Source organism: Podarcis melisellensis (assembly GCF_964234715.1).
Source record: "Podarcis melisellensis genome assembly, chromosome: 6".
NCBI lineage: Eukaryota > Metazoa > Chordata > Lepidosauria > Squamata > Lacertidae > Podarcis > Podarcis melisellensis.
Window position 1 is genome coordinate 44,245,720 of NC_138538.1, and position 20,013 is coordinate 44,265,732.

General features: G+C 43.7%; 1 protein-coding gene across 4 annotated transcripts in view; it reads right to left on the bottom strand.

Annotated features, from left to right (window-relative positions):
• Nucleotides 1–3,319: 3,319 nt before the first annotated feature.
• The window catches only part of PACSIN1 (protein kinase C and casein kinase substrate in neurons 1), a 78,969-nt gene continuing 62,275 nt past the window's right edge, over nt 3,320–20,013 (bottom strand). For 3 of the 4 annotated variants that reach the window (XM_081915598.1, XM_081915597.1, XM_081915596.1), the window contains 7 exons: nt 18,373–18,608; nt 17,469–17,624; nt 15,829–16,004; nt 11,851–11,974; nt 11,074–11,204; nt 10,766–10,959; nt 3,320–9,275 (listed from right to left, as the gene is read on the bottom strand). In XM_081915598.1, coding sequence (XP_081771724.1) covers nt 9,166–9,275; nt 10,766–10,959; nt 11,074–11,204; nt 11,851–11,974; nt 15,829–16,004; nt 17,469–17,624; nt 18,373–18,608 — 1,127 coding nt within the window. In that variant the 3' untranslated portion in view covers nt 3,320–9,165. The remainder of the gene's footprint in view (nt 9,276–10,765; nt 10,960–11,073; nt 11,205–11,850; nt 11,975–15,828; nt 16,005–17,468; nt 17,625–18,372; nt 18,609–20,013) is intronic. The other variant, XM_081915599.1, reaches the window with a different exon arrangement.

Here is a 20,013-nt window from a genome sequence, read left to right on the forward strand (position 1 = left end):
ATTATGAGACGAGGAAATTGCTATGGCAGAGGAGAGACAACAATCTGAGTGACCCCCCCCCCCATTTTTACTAATGGCACAACAGCTTGGGATTTGATGTTGGAGATATGGAGTTTTATATTGATACAAACGAGGGGTAGTCTTCAGTATAAGAGGTATGACGTAAGTTGAGAATCTGGCTGGCAATACTATATTGGATCTATGATTAAGAAGAGAGTATGAGCCTATCTCAAGGGAACAGCTCAGAAAGCCTACCCAAGTTTGGTATTAATGGACCAGCCACTTTCTCATACAGTCAGTGAATAAGAATGGTGACTGTTTGAGGTATTGTTAGGAGAAGGACAGAGTCACCCATTCTCAGTGTGTGAATGAGCCTGGCTTGAGAGGAAAGACAATAGGATCGTGTACAGTCCTTTTCTGGCAGAGCTCATGCTGACCCAAGACTAGAACACTCTGGCACCTGCATGCTTACAGGGGCCAATTGGCTTAGCATTTGGGTAAATCTGAGAAAAGCAGTGCCACCACTAGGCTCTCATGGTGCTGCTGGCAATCATATAAGGTGGTGTGATGCTGATCCCTGGGGGATGGCAACCATCCCAAGAACGGACAAAGCCGTAGTGCCTTTGCTGTTGACTTTCTGAAAATATGATGCTGGGTTTTTGTTGTTGTTGCGGTTCAGTAGCTAATGCTAGGAATTAGAGAGCACCTCCCAATCTCACAGGGTGGCTTTCCATGAATCACTCTCTTGTCACTCAGATGCTCTCAGTTCCCTGCCTGCAAAATTGCCTGTGCCAAATTAAGCCAACTGTGTGCACTTTGTAACTCGGATGGATGGACAACAGCAAGGCAAAGAAGGATGTGCCATGCACACTATTTACCTCACACTGCAAATTGAGAGGATGTGGGGGAATAGTTGCATGTGTGTGGTCCTTCTGTTCTTCTGTTTTACTTGCAGACATCCTGGCAAAATCACCAGACCTTGTTGAAAAAAATCTGTCAGGGCAACCAAAGAATAGAAGACTGAAGTTCCTCTTAATACCATGGAACAAGCACAACATTGAGACTTGTGTAATAAATAGCCAGAATGGGTACAAGGGAATCTGTTTACTGTACTGAATAATGCATAGTAGCTTAAATTACCTTTGTGTGTGTGTGTGTGTGTTCAGAATATTAGTGCAAATTATTACTTTGTGTAGACAGTCTTTGAATCTGAAGGTAAGTGCCTTCTCAAGGTGCAAGACCAATTCTTCGCCAAATGTTATCTGAAACTGCCTAACCAAATTGTTGCAGTTGTCATCCTCCTTTCTGGAGGGGCTCCTGTGCCTTTTAAGAGCTGCACAACAGACAGAAATTAAAAAGGTCAAGTTGCTCCCTTGCTAATTCATCTCAGAGTTAGCCCAGTCATTTCATTAACAGAATTCTCTTCACATGGGTTTGAGACACAGCAAACCCACCTTAATTTTCCATGGGCTTGGGTGGAGGGGACAAGTCTTCATTTTAGCAGTGGCCTCATATAGTTGTCGCAGTTTGATATTCAGGTTTTCAGAACAGGACGTGTTAATTCAATTCACTATGGAGCATAGGTCAGTATGTGTTGGCCCTCGAGGATGCTGAGTGACTCTCTCACAACTGTCAGTCGCTGAGACACAATAGTAGGTGAGTAATGGGGCTTGTCATGGGACGCAGGTGGCGCTGTGGGTTAAAGCCTCAGTGCCTAGGACTTGCCGATCGAAAGGTCGGCGGTTCGAATCCCTGCGGCGGGGTGCGCTCCCACTGCTCAGTCCCAGCGCCTGCCAACCTAGCAGTTCGAAAGCACCTCCAGGTGCAAGTAGATAAATAGGGACCGCTTACCAGCGGGAAGGTAAACGGCGTTTCCGTGTGCGGCTCTGGCTCGCCAGATGCAGCTTTGTCACGCTGGCCACGTGACCCGGAAGTGTCTCCGGACAGCGCTGGCCCCTGGCCTCTTAAGTGAGATGGGCGCACAACCCCAGAGTCTGTCAAGACTGGCCCGTACGGGCAGGGGTACCTTTACCTTTACCTTTAATGGGGCTTGTCAAAGAATCATTTTGGGGGATGAGTGTAAGAGTCCCATCCCTACTCTCTTGTCTCTGCAAATTGTTTAATCCTACTTTGCAAAATCCAGGATGCAGCTTTCCGCTACTCCTATGATCTTTAATGTGCAGTTTGTTCAACCTTTGACTAATTTGTGTTCAAAGTGATTTTCTTTTACATTTCTGTGTCTTGACAGCTCATAGCTTAAATGGAGAATTTAGAGACAAAGGTCCTTATGAAATTACTAACCCATATAAAAAATACATACTTAAAACCAATTTCCAATAGCTGTTATGGCAACTGCTTTTTCCTTGGTTTGTGGAAACATTAATATTTGATTAGCAGGTGGGATCCTTTTATAGAAAAAAACACAATCAAATGTGCCCGTTTTGGGTATTATTCAACTATGTTTGATTCAGAGAAGTCCCATTGAAATTAATGGATTGAACACTGCCATATTTATTCATTTCAATGGGCCAATTGCATGTAAGTTGAATGCCACGCTTAATTTCTTTATAGTGGAAGCATAGAATATAGATGCTGCTGCCGTTTGTAAAATGGAAATGTACAGATTGGGGGAGTCAACCACATCCTTGCAGTGCATAATAGGAAGACAGCAAGCAAGCACCTGGAAAATAAAACAGCTGCAGGGAATTATGATAAATGCTTAAAGAAAATGGAACTGTGTGGCTATTGTGTGGCATAACAAAAAGCACCTTCTTTCCTCCCCACATTGCAATAAATTATGATGCTTCGAGCAGAAGAAGTTGGTGGTGATGAGAAATTTATATTAGAGTGTGCAAGGGGATTGTTGCTTCTTGAGGATATGCATCTATTCATATGCACACTATGGGTCCTAAGGACGTACAGTACCTCTTGGGAGTGTAAATACCTGGCTGTAGCACAGGACTGAGGAAAGACATCACTAGGGAATAGTTGCTTCCTGGAAGATAAGTGCTCAAAAAATAAAAAGTTAAAAACAACTCAGATTGCCTAATGTGCTCTGTCAGTTAATGCAGCTGTGAAATCCGCATGTGATAAAGGGCTCCTGTACCTTTAACAGCAGATACAGTTTTGCCCATCACTACAGCACCTGAGGAACACAACTGCACCTGCTGAATTCCTGCTAGAGGTATCTGTTAAAGGCACAGGAGCACTATTTTCTGTTGCATGTTGTCAACCCATGTTGAGTTTCCGTTTCCTGTGTCATAAAACCTGATCCCTCCCTAGAATCTCTGCCAACAGCAACAAAGCTAAACACACTGTGCATGAATAAAATAATCCTTTTATTATTGTTTTTCTTAAGTATAGTTTTTGCTCTTTATGGAAGAGGAGGCAGACTGGCATGACACAGATACATTACTCTCCATCTGTTAGTATGTAGCTTTGCTGACAGTAACAATCTCCCCCAGTCCCCCAGGGCTTTAATCAGAAGGAGTAGACCAGGGATAGTCAACCTTTTTATACCTACCACCCACTAATGCATCTTTCTTGATGGTAAAATTTCCTTACCACCCACCAGTGCTCGATGGAAGTCAGCTTGTGCCATAGAACCCCCTACTACCCACCTAGAATCCTGAAATGTCACTGGCGGGCAGTAGGGACCAGGTTGACAACCCCTGGAGTAGACAAAGGGACCATAGCTTTTCTTTGGATCCAGCATTCACTATGTGGCCCTTGGCCCACACAACAATTACAGGAACCTTACTGCTGATTCTCAAGAGCACTTCCAGGAGGGTAGCCACTAGGCAGACTGTGATTCGGGCATCTCGTTTCATTACATGGAGGTAGGCATGTGAAGGCTAAGGGTTTGGAAAGAATTGCATTGACTTTTAGGGTGCTGTTGAAAGTGCTGAAAAAGCTACTCCCAAGAGGTTGGCATGCTAAAAGTTAATGCACAGAGAATTCTGCATGTGCCTGCCTTTATCCATCTGCCTCTATGTGTGCCACTGACGGCCTCGGAACCAGTACAGCTACCATTCCAGAGATGGGCATGAGAATCAGCCCTTCCAATGTCAGTAAATGGCTCTCTTAACAAGCAAATCTCTGCTTTCTTCTCTCTAAGAACTGGGGTGAGGGCTCCTAGGTCATGCTAGCATTAATTTTTGATACCTTGGGGGTGATGGTGCAGGGATGTGGCAGCAGAGGCTTAACTCGCGCCAGAATCAAGGCTTTCATTAACTCTTCCTCATCCTCTACCATTAGCAAAGCACATCCATTGGTTTTCCCCATATGCATCTTCTGACTCCCGCTCAACAGTCAAGGAAGTCCAAATGCAATGCTTTCTATGCAGAGTGAGACAACTTAGGGAATAGTGCCTTATGTGAAAACTGCTGCTACCCTCACCAAAGATCAGCTTTACCTGTTGGAACAAGAATGGGGTATATTCAGAACTTTCTGAGCATAACAAAAAGAAAGCAGGACTTTGTCAAACCTTGAGCCATATTATCCAGCTGTCAGATGGGGTGCAAGTCAGTGGCTTGCTCTTAGTAACAGGCTTGGGCTGGAGTTCAAATTAAGTCTTGAGTAGTTTGAACTTGGAGAGAAATCTAATTTAAGTTGGAAGTGCAGCATCAGCTAGTCACTAATCTAGGAGTCAGAACTACTCCTTGTTCACCTTCCACCCCCGTGACCTGATCAACCTCAGCATGAAGCTCATCTTGTAAACATGACGGCTACATCTACATCAGGAGATGTTAAAGAGTACGAGAATCAAACAAGAATTAAAATCCATATAACATTTACATAGATCAGTTATCATTTTTGTATACACAGTAATACAGTCACAATATATATATATATATTTATTATATATATATATACCTTTTTGTTTTAAATTACACAATCAATGTACAAAAAAAAACAGGTGCATTGCTGAGACAACAGCATTCCTCAAAGTTTTTCTTAACCTAACAAAACAAAACAAAAGTTGAAGGTCGGAAAAATATTGTCTATGTTATCCAGTATGCAGCATGTTTTGTTCAGAAACAACACTTGGTTCACTGGCTCCAATAATTTGTAAGATATACAGGTTGCAGTGGAGGAGGAAGGATGGCGGCTCTATAGAAAGAAACTTGGGGGAGGGGATGACTGGGGGCATTCAAGGAAAGATTTGAAGACTCATATATAGACTAGCTAAGCTACAATAGCCATAAGCATCTGTGGGTCCCCAGCTGGATGAATCCAATGTAGACGAGGACACTTTGGAAGAGGAATGTTAATAAAAGTGTACTATAAGCAGACATGAAACAAGAAGCCTTCTGGCAAACAGAAGCAGAGCACTCTGAGGTGAGATATGCGAAATGAACAAATTAGGCAATGGGAGGTAGCTGGATGATGGAATCATCAGATTCCATTGGTTTGAAATATGTCAACCAAAGATGGGTCAAGCCCAGGTGATGTGCAGCATTGATGATATGCACCATGTACACTGTGCTACCATGGAGAAGAGAAATTGAGAAAAGAACTGCTGAGACTTCCCTCTAATCTACCTTATCATTAGATGTTCTAGTTTCTCGGATGGAAAAAAAAGGCTGCAAGGAACCCATGTATTTGAGTAAAGGGCAAGGATTTTCCCAAGGTAAGGAAGCCTGAGAAGATAAGAATACAGAAATAAATTGTGATTATTTCAGCTTCCTAACTTTTGGAGAAGAAAACACAACTTCTTAAAAGCCTATCTGACCGGAGCTATTTAAAAAAATCAACAACTGAATAATTTGTGAGTAAACAGATTTGAAGGAATGTCTTTACATGTAAGTTTTTTTGGACAAAAATATTCTTAAAGATAATCAAATTAAATTTGCTCCCACCCCTTAATTTCATCTAATTCTACTTTTCCACAAATGTCACCAGCAACAATTTTGCTTCCCTTTAGAGCAGATGTTGTAATTATGTTTAACATATCGACTCCCTATTTATATTGCACCACACACAATCACTTTGTGAATAGCTCTGTTTGCAGAAGGACTCCTCTGTGTGTAACTTTCTTTCCATGTACAAAAAATCTTTCCATTCATGGAATGATTACACTGGAGGGAGCCAACTGGTATTTGCTTCTTCATCCTTCATATGGGAATGGTGGATTCAGGTCAGCATTTAGTGCATAAAGAAACATAAGTATTATTACTTGATTTATGTACCACCCTTCATCAAAAGATGTCAGGGTGGTTCACAATAATGTTGTAATTAACAAAAAGTATCTTCCATCCAATATTTTTTCCCCATTGAATACCAGAAATTAGTTACTCTGATTGGAGACATTTCCACTGAAATGCTTGAATCTACTATGTGACTTTCTATTGATGAATTTTACACCAAATCACCTATAGAAAAATGGTGGCCTCACCCATGCTTGCAGGGATACATCCAAAGTCAGTTAACCAATATCTAGGTGGTACAAAATATATTGTTTCTTTAGTGATCCTTGTAGGGCTCAAACTCATGTTCACAGACAGGACAAAGGCTTGCTAGAAGATTCAACTTATTAAGTACGCTAGAGAACTTAAAAATAATGAAGGATCCTCATTTACTGGCACAGAAGGGTTCCTGAATCATAAACAAGTTTAGATCCCAGTTCAATGATATCTTTGGCCAAACAGAGCGATGACTGAAAGAAGCTGTCATCCTATGCTAATTTTTCCTATGATAGCTTCTTCAGCTCTAGATAGGTGGTTCTCTTGTGCCAACTGTGAAGGATTTGGATGGGGAAAGGTAGGGAAATGTCACTTCCCTTTGATCTAGAACGCAGGTGGGGAAACTGTTCGGGTCTGAAGTCTGCATTCTTTCTGGACAACTTTCCAAGGGCCGCATGTCACAGGTAAAAGTGGGCGGCGTGACAAATGTAGAGTTTACCTTTGTACAGTAGGCTAGTTTCTATGCACACCAATTTTATTCTCCATATTGATAAGCAGGAGACACTATCGGAATTCAAGAGCACACTCCAGCCAGGGAAAACTACTCAAGTGAAAAGCAGGGCCAGGGAGGGTGTTTGGCCTGAGGAGAGTTCTGAGGGACAGACAGAGAGGAGAGGCCTGGAAGGTTTGGTAATTGGGTCTCACGTTCTCCACCCCTGATCTAGGAGCATGCTAACTTCTTACCAGTTTCCTTAATCTATGAGGACATAGCTATCCCAACCAAATAATTTCTCATTTCCAGTATGAACACAGAATACTTCTGGAGGCTGAAGCAAACCAAACACACTTTCACTGCTAACGTGGACCTTTAAGTGTTTGGGATTACATTTAATCTAAACTCTAGGCATCCATTCATACTGTCCTCAGCTCAAAGAGCTGAAGTGCTAACTTCAAGGCCCAGGAAGGAAACACAGAACTTCAGCTGACACATCCTGGCCAGCCCTCAAACTCCTTCCTTCCACTTCTGTGGAATGCATACTTTTTCCAAACAGGACGGGGCTTCAACATGGATTTGGCGCTTTATGAGGGATTCAATCACAAATATTCCTTTTAGCAGTCTTCTTATACTGCCTGAAAAAGGGACAAAGCACCTCACTTTAGAACAAACTTTTCTCAGCAGTCTCAGTTATATTTTCTGCTATCCTTGGGTCAGCTGACTGCTTCCATGGCTCCAAACTGTTCAAAATCAATACACAAAATTAGACACAATTGCTGCTAATATCACAATGTGCACAGAAATCCAACTGGAATTTCCAATACTTTAAGGATACTTCTTCCTGGCATCAGCGCTGGCATCTATTACTAGCCACACATCTCATCTACTGAATGCCTTCTACGTCATATGTTGCATGACATCACACTGACAACTTCCTGTTTCCTTAATCATAAATTACATAGGTTTTCCCACCCCAGTTGATACAGAGATGCAGCCTCCCACCTCACTTTGGCGAACTTAACCATGTTCACACTATTAAATTTCCAGTCAACATCCAGGCAGTTGTTGATATATTCTCCATAGCTAAAGGCTTGGATTCCAATCAACTATATGTTTCCAAAGGCATCCTGTAGCAACTGAATGGGCAATCTTGTTTAAGAATGAAAACTGTGGCAAATCACCACTTTCAAACAAGGTTTTCGGACCATATCACAACAATGAATTTATCTTTCAAAGAGTGCCTGGTGGTCTGTCTGATTATGCAGGCAGCCTAAATTAGCTTTCACAGGTTTGCATCTTATTGTTTTTCCTGCTTCAATAGATACCTCTCAGAATGGAAGCAGCACAGAAATCTGTGTTGTTTTTGAATTAAAGGGATGCATTTGCTCCACCACTAACTGATCAGGTTCCCAATAATGGAGCCCACGTTCTGCAAAAGAAACTGGGAGAAAGGAGCAAGTGAGGTACACCTGAATTATTTGCATAGGGTGTCCATCTTGAGCTCAAAGTTTCAGTATGTCTCCAGTCAGCAGAAGGGGAAGCCTGATCATGCTCCAAATATATGGGGGAAATGGGATCTTGGGGCTCTGCGTGGCGAACCCTTTGATTTAAATAGCATATGCATACAATAACTTCAGCTAATGCAATGGCTCAGGATGATCAGTTGACTAGTAGAATATTACTGTGCAAGAACACTGACTGAGGCTCTTTGCAGAAGACAAAGAGTAGCTGTCTTGTTGCTTTTCAAAATGGGAATAGGCAAGAAAGAAAATGCAGAAGGGAAATGGATAGGAATAACAAATCAAATAACAAATCCTCCTTATTTTTTACTTGTTCAATCTATTCAGAGAGGGTGAAGTGGATTTAATGGCCCCAGCATTTCAGAATTTCTCAGGCCAATTGCAGGGTAGATCACAAATACATTAACCTTAAAAACCAACCAATCAGAAGCCTTGTTGGTCAGGTTTTAAGGACTTGAGGTCCTGACTTTCACTTATTAAGGAAGCCCTCCAGAGACAGTGTCAACCTTTTCGTATCTCATTATCTCAAACAGAAAGGAAGAAAATAAAAAGATTAAAGCGATCACAAAATACTCTTCAGAAATGTCTATTAAAAAAATAAGATCGGTCGGAAAATATGTTTGGATATTTCTAACTGTGCTGCGTGGGTGACGGGACGGCAAGATGGCTACTTGGCTGGAATAGAGAGATAGGCGATGACAGCGGGTTGGTTTGTTTTTCTGACAGCAGTGAGAACACGATAAAACTAGATAGACTCCACGTAGTTAGCTGGATAAAGACCCAGTTGCCCGTTGTCCAGACGCCCTTTGCACCAGCCTTGTTCGTCTTCTTCACCTAATTTGGTTAATTCATCACCTAGAAGAAGGAGAAGAACAAATTTGAAATTGGCGGCTCCTTGTCAATTTATCGCAGTAAGGGGCAAATGACACCAAAGGACGGGGGTGCTTTCCCAACCGTCCACTTTTCTGCTCCAAATCTCTCACCTCAGCTACTTTCAGCATATATTTAACCTTGTGCAATTCTGTGCAGGGAGAAACAATGGGCTGCATGATTTCGAGCAGGAAAAAGGTTTGTGGGTGGGCGGAGCCTAAAGGTCCCCTTCCTTCTGCTATCCTCAAATTCTCAGAGCACATCCACATTTTGTTTTGTGTTGTGCTTTCTATGCACAGGTCCAGGATTTCTAGGTCTGTGTTAGAGCGGGTTGTTTTGTTTTTTTGTCTCACCACTTTCGCTGGGAAAACTTGTGTTTTAATGCTGAATTGGAACAAACTGCAATCCATGGAAAACCCAATTGCCATTTGTTCCAATTCAGGGTTGACAGCAAGTTTTCCTGGGGAAAGCAGTGGGGCAGACACGTGTGCACGTGCGCACGCACCCCCCCCCCCCACTGAGACACAGACCTAGAAATCCTGGACCCGTGCCTAGGAAGCGCAGCATAAAAGGTAGTGTGGATAAAGCCCTCAGTCTCCCAAGGCTGTTTTACATTAAAATATTAGGTGCAAATGGCACCACTCACCAAGCACAAAAAAGGGAACAGCAGTGGCAGAGAGGGAGGGGAGGCCAAGGTAACAGGTGGTGGTATGAAAGGTCGGGGAAATGGGGACCCTACAGAAAGTGTCTTGTCTGGAGTCCTCCCAAACCTGGCAGCACCTCTGAGAGGACATATGTACAAGCTGCAGGAACAACTATGATGTTTTCACCACCACCATCATCAATTAAATTTGCATACCACCCTATACCTGCACATCTCAGGGCGGTTCACAGGATAAAATAACTATATATATATAAAAAAACAGAATAAAGAGGAAGGGTTTTGCATGGTGCTTAAAGGTGTATAATGGAGGAGCCAGGTGAACTTCCCTGGGGAGAGCATTCCACAGATGGGGATCCACTGCAGAGAAGACCCGTTCTTGTGTTGTCACCCTCTGAACCTCTCAAGGAGGAGGCACATGAAAGAGGGCTTCAGAAGACGATCTCAGGGTCCAGGTAGGTTCATATGGAAAGAGGAGGCCCTGAGCCGTTTAAGGCTTTATAGGTCAAAACCAGAATTTTGAATTGGGCCTGGAAACTAATTGGTAGCCAGTACAGTTGGACCAGGTGTAATATGCTCAACCTGTCTTGTTCAGTGAGCAACCTGGTCACTAAATTCTGCAATAGCTGAAGTTTCTGAACAGTCTTCTGAGGCAGCCCTACGTATAACGCATTGCAGTAATCTAACCTTGAGGCTACCAGAGCATAGACAACAAGGAGGTTGTGGCCAGTATCCGTGAGACAGCACTAGCCCAGGCAGCAATCTGTCATCTGTTCATCTCAGCCATCACCACTTAGCAAATCTTAAGACATACCTGCTTTGAAACTCAGCTCGTCCTGCTCCTGCCCGTCATAGTCATACAGAGCTCGTACACGCACGCCTTTCGCAGCTGGCTCTTCCTCAAAGGAGTTGGCACCACCATTGGCTTCACTGGAGTTGTAGGTGTTGCCGCCCTCATCGTCTGACCACTCGGCAGCGTAGGCTTGGCTACGTTCATAGCTGCTCACGCTGGCAATGCAACAGGGCACCATGAGAACCGATACTATAGCACAAAGCCCTGGAGATGGCTAAGCACAATGGCACTCTATGGCCTCCCGTTTCCAGGATTCTTGGCATACTCACCTGCCACGGTCTCCAGCTTGTGCTGCTGCCTCCCCACCCCCACTGGCATTGGATGCGTTGCTTGTTTCATTCTTTTTGGGAGGTTTCTCTTTCCTTGCTACTGGTTGTGCTGCTGCATCTGGGTTCCACTCCTGCAGCCAAGGAAATGTACCATTGAATTCTTAACAGTGTTGCACTGCTCTCCTAACCCCCAGTTCTAATCATAAGAGCCCTGCTGGATCAGACCAAAGGCCTATTTCATCTTGCCTTCCTTTCTGCCACAGTGGCCCACTGGGTGCCTCTGGGAACCCCAAAAACAGGCCACGTAGGCAGTAGTCTTCTCCTGCTCTTGCTCCTCAGCAGCTAGCATTCGGTGGCAAATTGCTTCTCTGAATATCAAAGCTCAAGAGACCCACTGAGGCTAGCAGCTGTTGAATCTGCAGGCTACAGCCTACCTGACATAAAGCGAAGGGTCACAGCTCAGTGGTAGAGAACCTGTTTGCATGCAGAAGGTCCCAAGTTCAATAAGCTGCATCTCCAGGTAGGCATGGGAGACAACTCTGTTTGAAATCCCAGAAAGACTCTTCTAGTCAGTGTAGACCAAGGTTTCCCAAACTTGGGTCTCCAGCTGTTGTTGGACTACAACTCCCATCATCCCTAGCTAGCAGGACCACTGGTCAGGGATGATGGGAATTGCAGCCCCAAAACAGCTAGAGTTTGGGAAACCCTGGTGTAGATTATACTGAACTACAGAATTGCAGCCACCCCTGGTTTCGGCTTAAGAGGACAGTTTCTTACCTCTACCTGAGGCCAGTTCATGGGCATTCCTGGGCCACTAGTGTTGCGGAACCACCGTAGGTCTTCTTGTGCATCGGCTGCGCGGATGGTCTGCTCCAGCTCACGGTACACCTTAGCATAGCTGCTTGTTTCAAACAGACATACAAGCAAACACACCTCTCAATACTGGGCATGAGTAGTGTGGCAAAAGCAGTGGCTTTTTCATACAAAAGCTCCCAAGTCCAATCCTTAGCATCTTAAGATACGGCTAGGAAAGGCTGCTCTCTATCTGTGAAACCCTGGAGAGTTGCTGCTAGCTCGTGTAGTCCACGTTGAGCTAAGGCAGCCTCTTGAGCTCATCATCTATAACCAAGGAAATCTGAGCACTCAGATTGTTCTAATTAAGCACAAGGGGGCGCCAGCAGCACACATAAATTGGACCAGCACTGGCTTTGAAGTGCAAGGAGGATGGCAGTGTGACTTTGCAGCTATGCCATCTGTGATTCCATTATAGAGGTGTCTGAGCATCCTTACAAAAAAATCTGGCTGTTTAAGTAAGATTGTAAAATATCTATCACTAAGGACAGTCCATTTTCCTTAGTAGTAATGAATGGGGAAGTTACTGGAAGGTATCAAAGTGGGAGGCCTTAAGCTATGATTCGCTCACAGTCCCTTCATTTTACTTTGCAGCTAGGAGGACATCAGGGAATGGGCAATCCTTCCTTTTCGCAGAATACCTCTGTGGAATTTCAGAGAGATCATGTGATCCAGCTTTCAGGTTCTTCACCTTCAAGCAATGATGGCTCATTTTTATTTGGGATACCTTCTTTATTTGGGGCTTATTCCTACTGTCGTTGAGGAGCTATCCTCTGGGTGTATCATATCACTGCTATATGTTTTTGGCAGATTCCGAAGTCTTTCCTGTTCACCCAAGTAGTCTCTGTTTAGGAAAGTTTTTAATGTTTGATGTTTTATCACATTATTATTATTATTATTATTATTATTATTATTATTATTATTATAGCCACCCAGAGTAGCTGGGGAAACCCACCCAGATGGGTGGGGTATAAATAATAAATCAATAATAATCATTATCATTATCATTGATAGTGGTTGGTATATTATGTTGGCCATTGTGGAGATGGAAAAAACTGTATTACTCCATATATGATTTTATATTTTTGTGTACTGCTTCGAAATTCTGAATTATTAAGCGGTGTAGAAGTTTTTTCAATCAATCAATCAATTTTGTTTCTGACACATTTATGACCTTTTGCACTCTGATTAGTTTCAGGATTGTGCAATCCAAACCAACTTTTTCCTTGCAGTGGTCTTATGATAGGCATTTTGTCCACTACCTCACATATACCAATCTATCCAATCTACACAAGATGCAGATAGAAACATACTTTTGCACTTACGAAAATTATTTAGACAGTCCATAGAAACTGGCTCAAGCTTTCATCCCTCTTAGATTTCCAGCTACAGCTCCTACAGCAGGGAGAACTTTTGGAGCTTGTTGCTGGGTGCGGGTGGTACCTTGGTTTAAGAACAGCCCTGATTAAGAACTATTCGGTTTACAAACTCTGCAAAACCGGAAGTAGTGTCCCGGTTTGTGAACTTTACCTCGGTCTAAGAATGGAATCTGAACGGTGGAAGGGCACCGGCGGTGGGAGGCCTCATTAGGGAAACCGTGCCTTGGTTTAAGAACGGTTTCAGTATAAGAACGGACCTCTAGAACGGATTAAGTTCGTAAACTGAGGTACCACTGTATAGAATTTCTGAAAGGAAAAATATCCCAATGTTTTTATGAGCTCCAGTAGGCCTCCTCCTAGTTTAGGGTGGCTCTCAAGATTTGAAACCCACAGCCACCATTTGGTAGGCTCCAAGCTTGCACAGTAACACACACACTCACTGTCATCTCATCTGCAGTTACAGATTTTGGGATACTGAGAGCCATCTCTCCTAGCCTTGGAGGCCTCAGCTCCAAACAATATCTATAATATATCAAATGTTTTTGTTTTTTAAAAAAGGCAGTCTGAGATCTCTTTCACACACTCACACACACACACACACACACACACACACACACACACACGTACATATTCCCCAACTGTGGATGGAGAATTTACTAAATTACACATTACCCAACTCCCCCACAATTATTCAGTTCAAATTTTGTGTATATGTATAAAATAACCAGGCATGCTTCTGGTACTTGAAAAATAAACACTGCTGCTGCTAACGTAGCACACATCTGCTCAGACATTGCACTGGCTGTTTGGGGATTGTGAATTAATTTGCTTCTGCCACTGAATGTCCCCTTGCTGTCCTGACAGATATACTAGAAGCTTGTTAATGAGAATGGCAACACTTCTCTCTTCAGCTTCCTTCTATGGCTGGATCTACATGTGCAGCAGGTTGAGATTGGTGTTAGACAGGGGTGTGCATCAGCTCTGTGAGGAGGCTGAATAACAAGGGGAATTGGGATTATTCTTTTAGGGGACTCCCCCCCCCCCAGGTTGAAGTATTAATAACCTCCCCAAGTCCTTCCAAAGGCCTGGAATTGCATTTCTCTGTCACCTTATTTCTGCGTTTTTCTGTTCTGCTTTCCTATAAATCTCTGTTTCACTAGGCCCTCAAGAAGTGAGGCTCTCCAAACTGCTGCATGCAGAACATTTAAGAGCTCTAGATTTTTTGTGTGCTAAAGCACAGCAGCAGCGAATGTTTTTAAGAGTTAAATGCTTCATTTCAGGCATTTTTTAAAATCCAACATTCTCTGTTTTAACAACTCTACAACTTCAGCTGACTGCAGGCAGTGTTCTAGAGGGTCTCACATTGTAAGGCCTGTGGGACACCTGTAAATATCTAGAGAATTTAAAAAAAAATCTAGAAAGAAAGACTGGTGTGCAAAATTATTTTGCAAAAGGCTTTAAGACAGCCTCCATGCTCCTATTTCAGCCTGCAAAAACACTGTTTGAAACAGCTGCCTCCTTCTCCTTTACGTGCCTCCTTTTCCAAAGGACTTTAAGACAGTCCCATGTTCCTGTTTCAGCCTCCAGAGTCTGAAATAGGACCACAAGAACTCTCTAAAAGTGCTTTGCAGAAGTGCTGTTTGAATCAGTTTGAGCTTCTCCTGTAAGTAAGTAGAAAGAAGCGGGTGTGTGAGAGAGAGACGCATTTATTTAAAGGAGAAGTGTAAGCTGCTTCAAACATTACTTTCACAAAGGGCTCTAATCCCTGATCTTGAGCAGCTCCTTTGATGCAGGAGCTACAGCATCTACAAGAGATGGCTGACTAGCCTCTGCTTGAGACTGCTAGCAAATGAGAACTTCCCCCACCCCAGCAACTACTGATCTCGTCATGGAACAGTCTGTATGGTAACCAGAGATGAAAGTGGAGCCAGTGTAGACTGTCCAAGGTGCAATGCCAGTGTGTGACACTTGTGTGCTGTGTTTTCTTAAGAGAAATTTCCCCCATTGTTCCCATATGATGCTAAAATGCTGATTTGGGTGCAGGAGATGCACCCATACAGATGCACAGTTGAATAAAAGGGAAGTTGACAAGGCTGGGAAGAAACTCCAAGTGCTCACTCAAGGACTATCCCTTTCACATAAATCATGGGGGCATTTTCTACAGGGCTGTTTCAGAGTTTTGGGGCACTTTCAGATTGCTGCTATTTTCAGGTGGGATTCAACCGCATTCTGGCAAATTCATGTTACCCAGTTAAAAGTTGATTTGATGCTCTTGCACAAGAAATCTGTTTCCCCCTCAATATCAGACTTTTTGTGATAAGGAAAGTGACAGAAATACACAATGGAAAGTGTGGAGCGACCATTGCTTGCTGCAATGTCATATAATCTCTCCACAAGTACATCAGAATGAATGCACAATAAATAGACAACACTGTCTAACCTCCCAGTAAACCTTGTGCAAGCAAATGAGGATGAATGCTCAATAAACAGGTTGCCTGGAAGCAACCTCGGGGAAATATGATACCTGTTGTTCTCTGCCAGGTTCAGGTGCCGCTTGATGTCCAACAGCACCTCCTTCAGGAAGATGAGTCTCTTCTCTTCGAATTGCTGGCATTGCTCAAAGACCTGCTCCATACTTTCCATGTACTGTGGGGTACACTTACTAAGCTCATCCACCACCTTTTCATACTTCTCCTGGGTCTGTGGACACAAAAGGGGGACTCAGATTAAGATCCAGTTACTGAGAACGGCACCCTGTTCCCACAGCAAGACCTGTCTAGGCAGGCTTTCTGGGCTGGATATTCAGTGTGCTTAAACATGTCTAGTTCCACTGTTTTCAATATAGTAACACTGACCTACACCATGTAAGGTTTTGACTGCCTAGGCTTATTTCAGAGCAGCGCTGAATTAAAATTAAATTAAGTCATCTATAGAGAAGACTTCTGGAAGGCTCTGTGGCATTGCTGCAGAAAAGAATAGATGTTGTTGATGAAGCTCATTACAGAAATGGATGGGAACAGAAGTCCCTTGTTCACTATGGATTGCTCAAGAGCCACGCATGAACTTGTATCGAGACCTGATAAAGAGGTTCAGTTAGCGTATATGTTTCAGAAACATGAAAGAAACCAAAGACAGTTGATATCAAGGAAGCAATGGAACAATCCCCCATCCATGCTGTTCTGGTGGTTCTCCTGACTCCCCCGAGCCAATTTTAGGGGATACAGCAAGATGGAGAGGCAAGGAAGGCTGCTGATGGGGTTCGTTAGGTGACTCCTGCCCAGTGCCCAGAACTGCATTACCAGCTCTGGGGCAGTAAAGCATTATGGAGGAATTATTTTTCCAGCTCCTGTGTAGCAGCAAGTAGGTCACCAGATTCACTTCACAGCAGTGGGGAGAGGCAGGAGAGAGACTGGCAGATGCTGCACAGGGAAGGAGATATCATGCCCACGCTATTTTTCACTGCCTTAGAGCCATAAAAGCAACAGCGAGGTACAAAGTGAATTGTTGGTGAAGAGAACCCAATGATCTTGCCCGTTGCTGCAGGCTTCTCCTGTCTTAGCAGGGGAAAATTTTGTAAGCCAGCTACAGAGGACCAAAGCAAATGTAAAGCTTTCCTCAAAGCCAAGGCACATTGGGAATATGGACTTCTTCCCAGCTCTACTGGTTCCCCCATCCCTGGGTGCTACTGAGAACGTTGCAGTGTCGATGATCAGGGAGGAAAAAGGGCAAGCAGGAGCTAAGCAGACTTGCATGAGTCCACACCGCTCTGTCAATTACACCTGGGTCATGTGACCAAGAAAAGGAGTGCATGTGTAGGATGTACATGAGTGAATGCATGTGAGAATGGTGTGAACTGCTGTATGAGAGGAACAAAACGATAAGAGAATATGGATGTGAGCACCACAGACGAGGGGGCAGGCATGCAGAGGGACAAGGATGATAAAGGGCCTTTTGTGTAAGGATGAGGAAGTGAATGTATTAGAAGGTTGTTCATGTTTGTGTAAGAGTGTGCATGCACATACTGTAAAACATTGTGCGTGCATTAGTTACTTTTTTTTGTCTGCGCCTTTATCTACATGGGAAGATGGTTGCGTTACTCAGATGTTCAAAGGGAGAAATTTCCATGTGTGTCAATTTGTCTATATCCTTGGTGGTCACTCCTACCTTTTGCACATCCTGCTTGCATTTTTCCACTTTGTCTTGCAGCTTCTTTTGCTGATCTGGAGTGATGGACTGCTCAGCTTTGCTGTTGGCTTCTCGGGTCATGGCGAGCTTCTCCTCTTTGCATGCCAGGTGATACGCTTTCTTGGCTGTTTCCAGCTGGTTTGAGTTGAGAAAAGAAGGAAAGGGTGACTGCTGAGGCCCAGTACAACATTCCTATCTCCTGTTTCTTATGAAACTGCTGCAGTAAGATTGAGGCCAGAAATGCTCACTTTTGCTGGAAACAATTCCTCTCCATTACAAATCCACCCCCCCCCTTCATAAAGCCCATTGCCCATGCTTTCAAAAAATCCAAACTCTGTCCTTTGAAATCCAATCTGACTACTGTAGTAAACTGCACAAGGACATAGCAATGCTTTCTCTGTAGGCATAAAGACTAGAGACTTGAATTCATCAGGTTCTGCAAAGTCAAATTATGTGGTTTACAACTATATGTAGATTACTAGAGAACTGGCAAGTACTTCTTACTTCCCAGGTGTGTGTGTGTGCGTGTGTGTGTGCGTGTGTGTGTGTGTGGATGTCCCTTAGCTACACTGAGACCCATCTAGGTCTATGAAAGTATAAACTAAACCATGAAGGTAGGGCTCTACAGACACTGGATACATATGCAACATGATCCATTTTTGTGCCACACATTGTGATCTTTATATTATCTTGCAGGTATGACTTGATCCCCTTAAGATAAAACAGACTCCTGCCCACATCCCATGTTAGGGTTCTGTGGCTAAAATGGGATGGGGATGCTCTCTCAGTCACAGCCCAAGGAAGCTGTTGGGTTCCTTTCCTCCATAAAATGATTGACCTCATGAGTCACTCTGCCCTTCTCTCCTCCTCCAGCCCTTCCTACCTCCTTCATCTTCTTGGCCCAGGGTTTCTGTGCTTTCCGAAAACCATCCTCTGCTTCCTTGGCCTCCTTGAAGCCTCCCATGATCTGTTTGTGGAAGGCATCCTTCTGCCAGTTCTTCACCTTCTCGAAGTCGTCGTTCAACAAGCTATTCTTCACTTCTTGATGCAGCTCGCTCACCTTGTCCGCCTCTGTCATTATGGCCATCCACGCTTTCTCCAAACTGCCGTACTGTGGGCCTATGTACCGAGAGCACCAGCAAGGCTGGGGTGACCATTGGGCATCCTGAAATAACACCCTGTTCCTCCCTTGCAGGCTACACACTCTCATAATTCACTCACAATACATTAAGGGACTGTAACCTTTGCCATTTTGCTGGTTAGAACACTGTGGCAGAGAACTGAGAAGTACATAGTGACAAGAGACTTGAACAATATCTAGGCGTTCTAGTTCTTAGAGCAGGGGATGAGAAACCTGTGGACCTCCAGGTGCTGCTAGACTCAGCAACAGACCCATCCACTCCAAATAGCATAGCCGATGGTCAGGGAGGGTGGAACAATGTGTGGAAGGCCACAGGTTCCCATCCCTGTTTTAGACTACTGTTCTTTGTGCAGTAGTTTTGCAGTTGATAGTTACTGAGGCAGGGGACCCACCCACATTATCAGCAAGGCAACCCCTCCATCTCATGTGCCAAACCATTTTGTGTGCATTTTTCTTTATTCTCTATTTAATTCTGTGAAAGCTGTGCAGTGGAGTACACATTCCCCCTTATTCTTTTTTGACCAAGAGACAGGAGTAGGAGGGTCAGTCTGGAGCAATTCTTTTTGGGGGGGTGGGGGTGGATAACACTAGTGGGAGGCAGCAAATCCCGCCCCCTTCCTGTTTCAATGATCAATACCTTTGTCAAAGGAGGGCTACTAATTGAATACCACCCAAATCCCAAAAACCAGAATTTCTCAGGAGTTTGTGTTCTCCGTTGTGTGTAATCAACAGCTCCATGTGGCTGTTTGGAAGACTGGGGAACTGGTACCAGAAGAGGGTTAACCACCCACTTCCGCAGTGTCAGTTATGGAGGGTAGTATTCCATTCAGTTTTACTGAGAGTAGACCTTCTGAAATTATTGGTTCTCACCAACTTTCACCAATTTCAATAGTTCTACTCTTGAGTAAAGGTTCAAGACCACCTCCAGGCTTGAAAGAGGTTGCATTGGACTATTGACCTTGAAACAAACAAACAGCAGCCCAAAAGTACCCAGGAGAGATCCTGATCACTGACCTCTCACATCAGGTCTAATTTTGCCCACTATATCCTGACACAACTTAGAGGCTATTCTCCATGCTGCCTGTAGTTATACAGAACAGGGTATCATGCTGCTGCTGGCACTGGGTCTGCACTAATATGCATCAACAATGGACTGTGATTGTATGCACACTTATTTGGGAGTACGTCCCGCTGGACACAGTAGGGCTTGCATCTTTGTAAACATGCATTTCATTAGGCTGCAAGAAAGAAGCGAGATTTTAAAAACTCTTGTTGTGTTTACATAGCTCATGAGGTTTTAGCTGATCTGACTCATTTTATGAATAACTTAATATGTTGGGCTTTGTTGTGCATTATTATCCTAATTTATCTGTTTACTGAAAG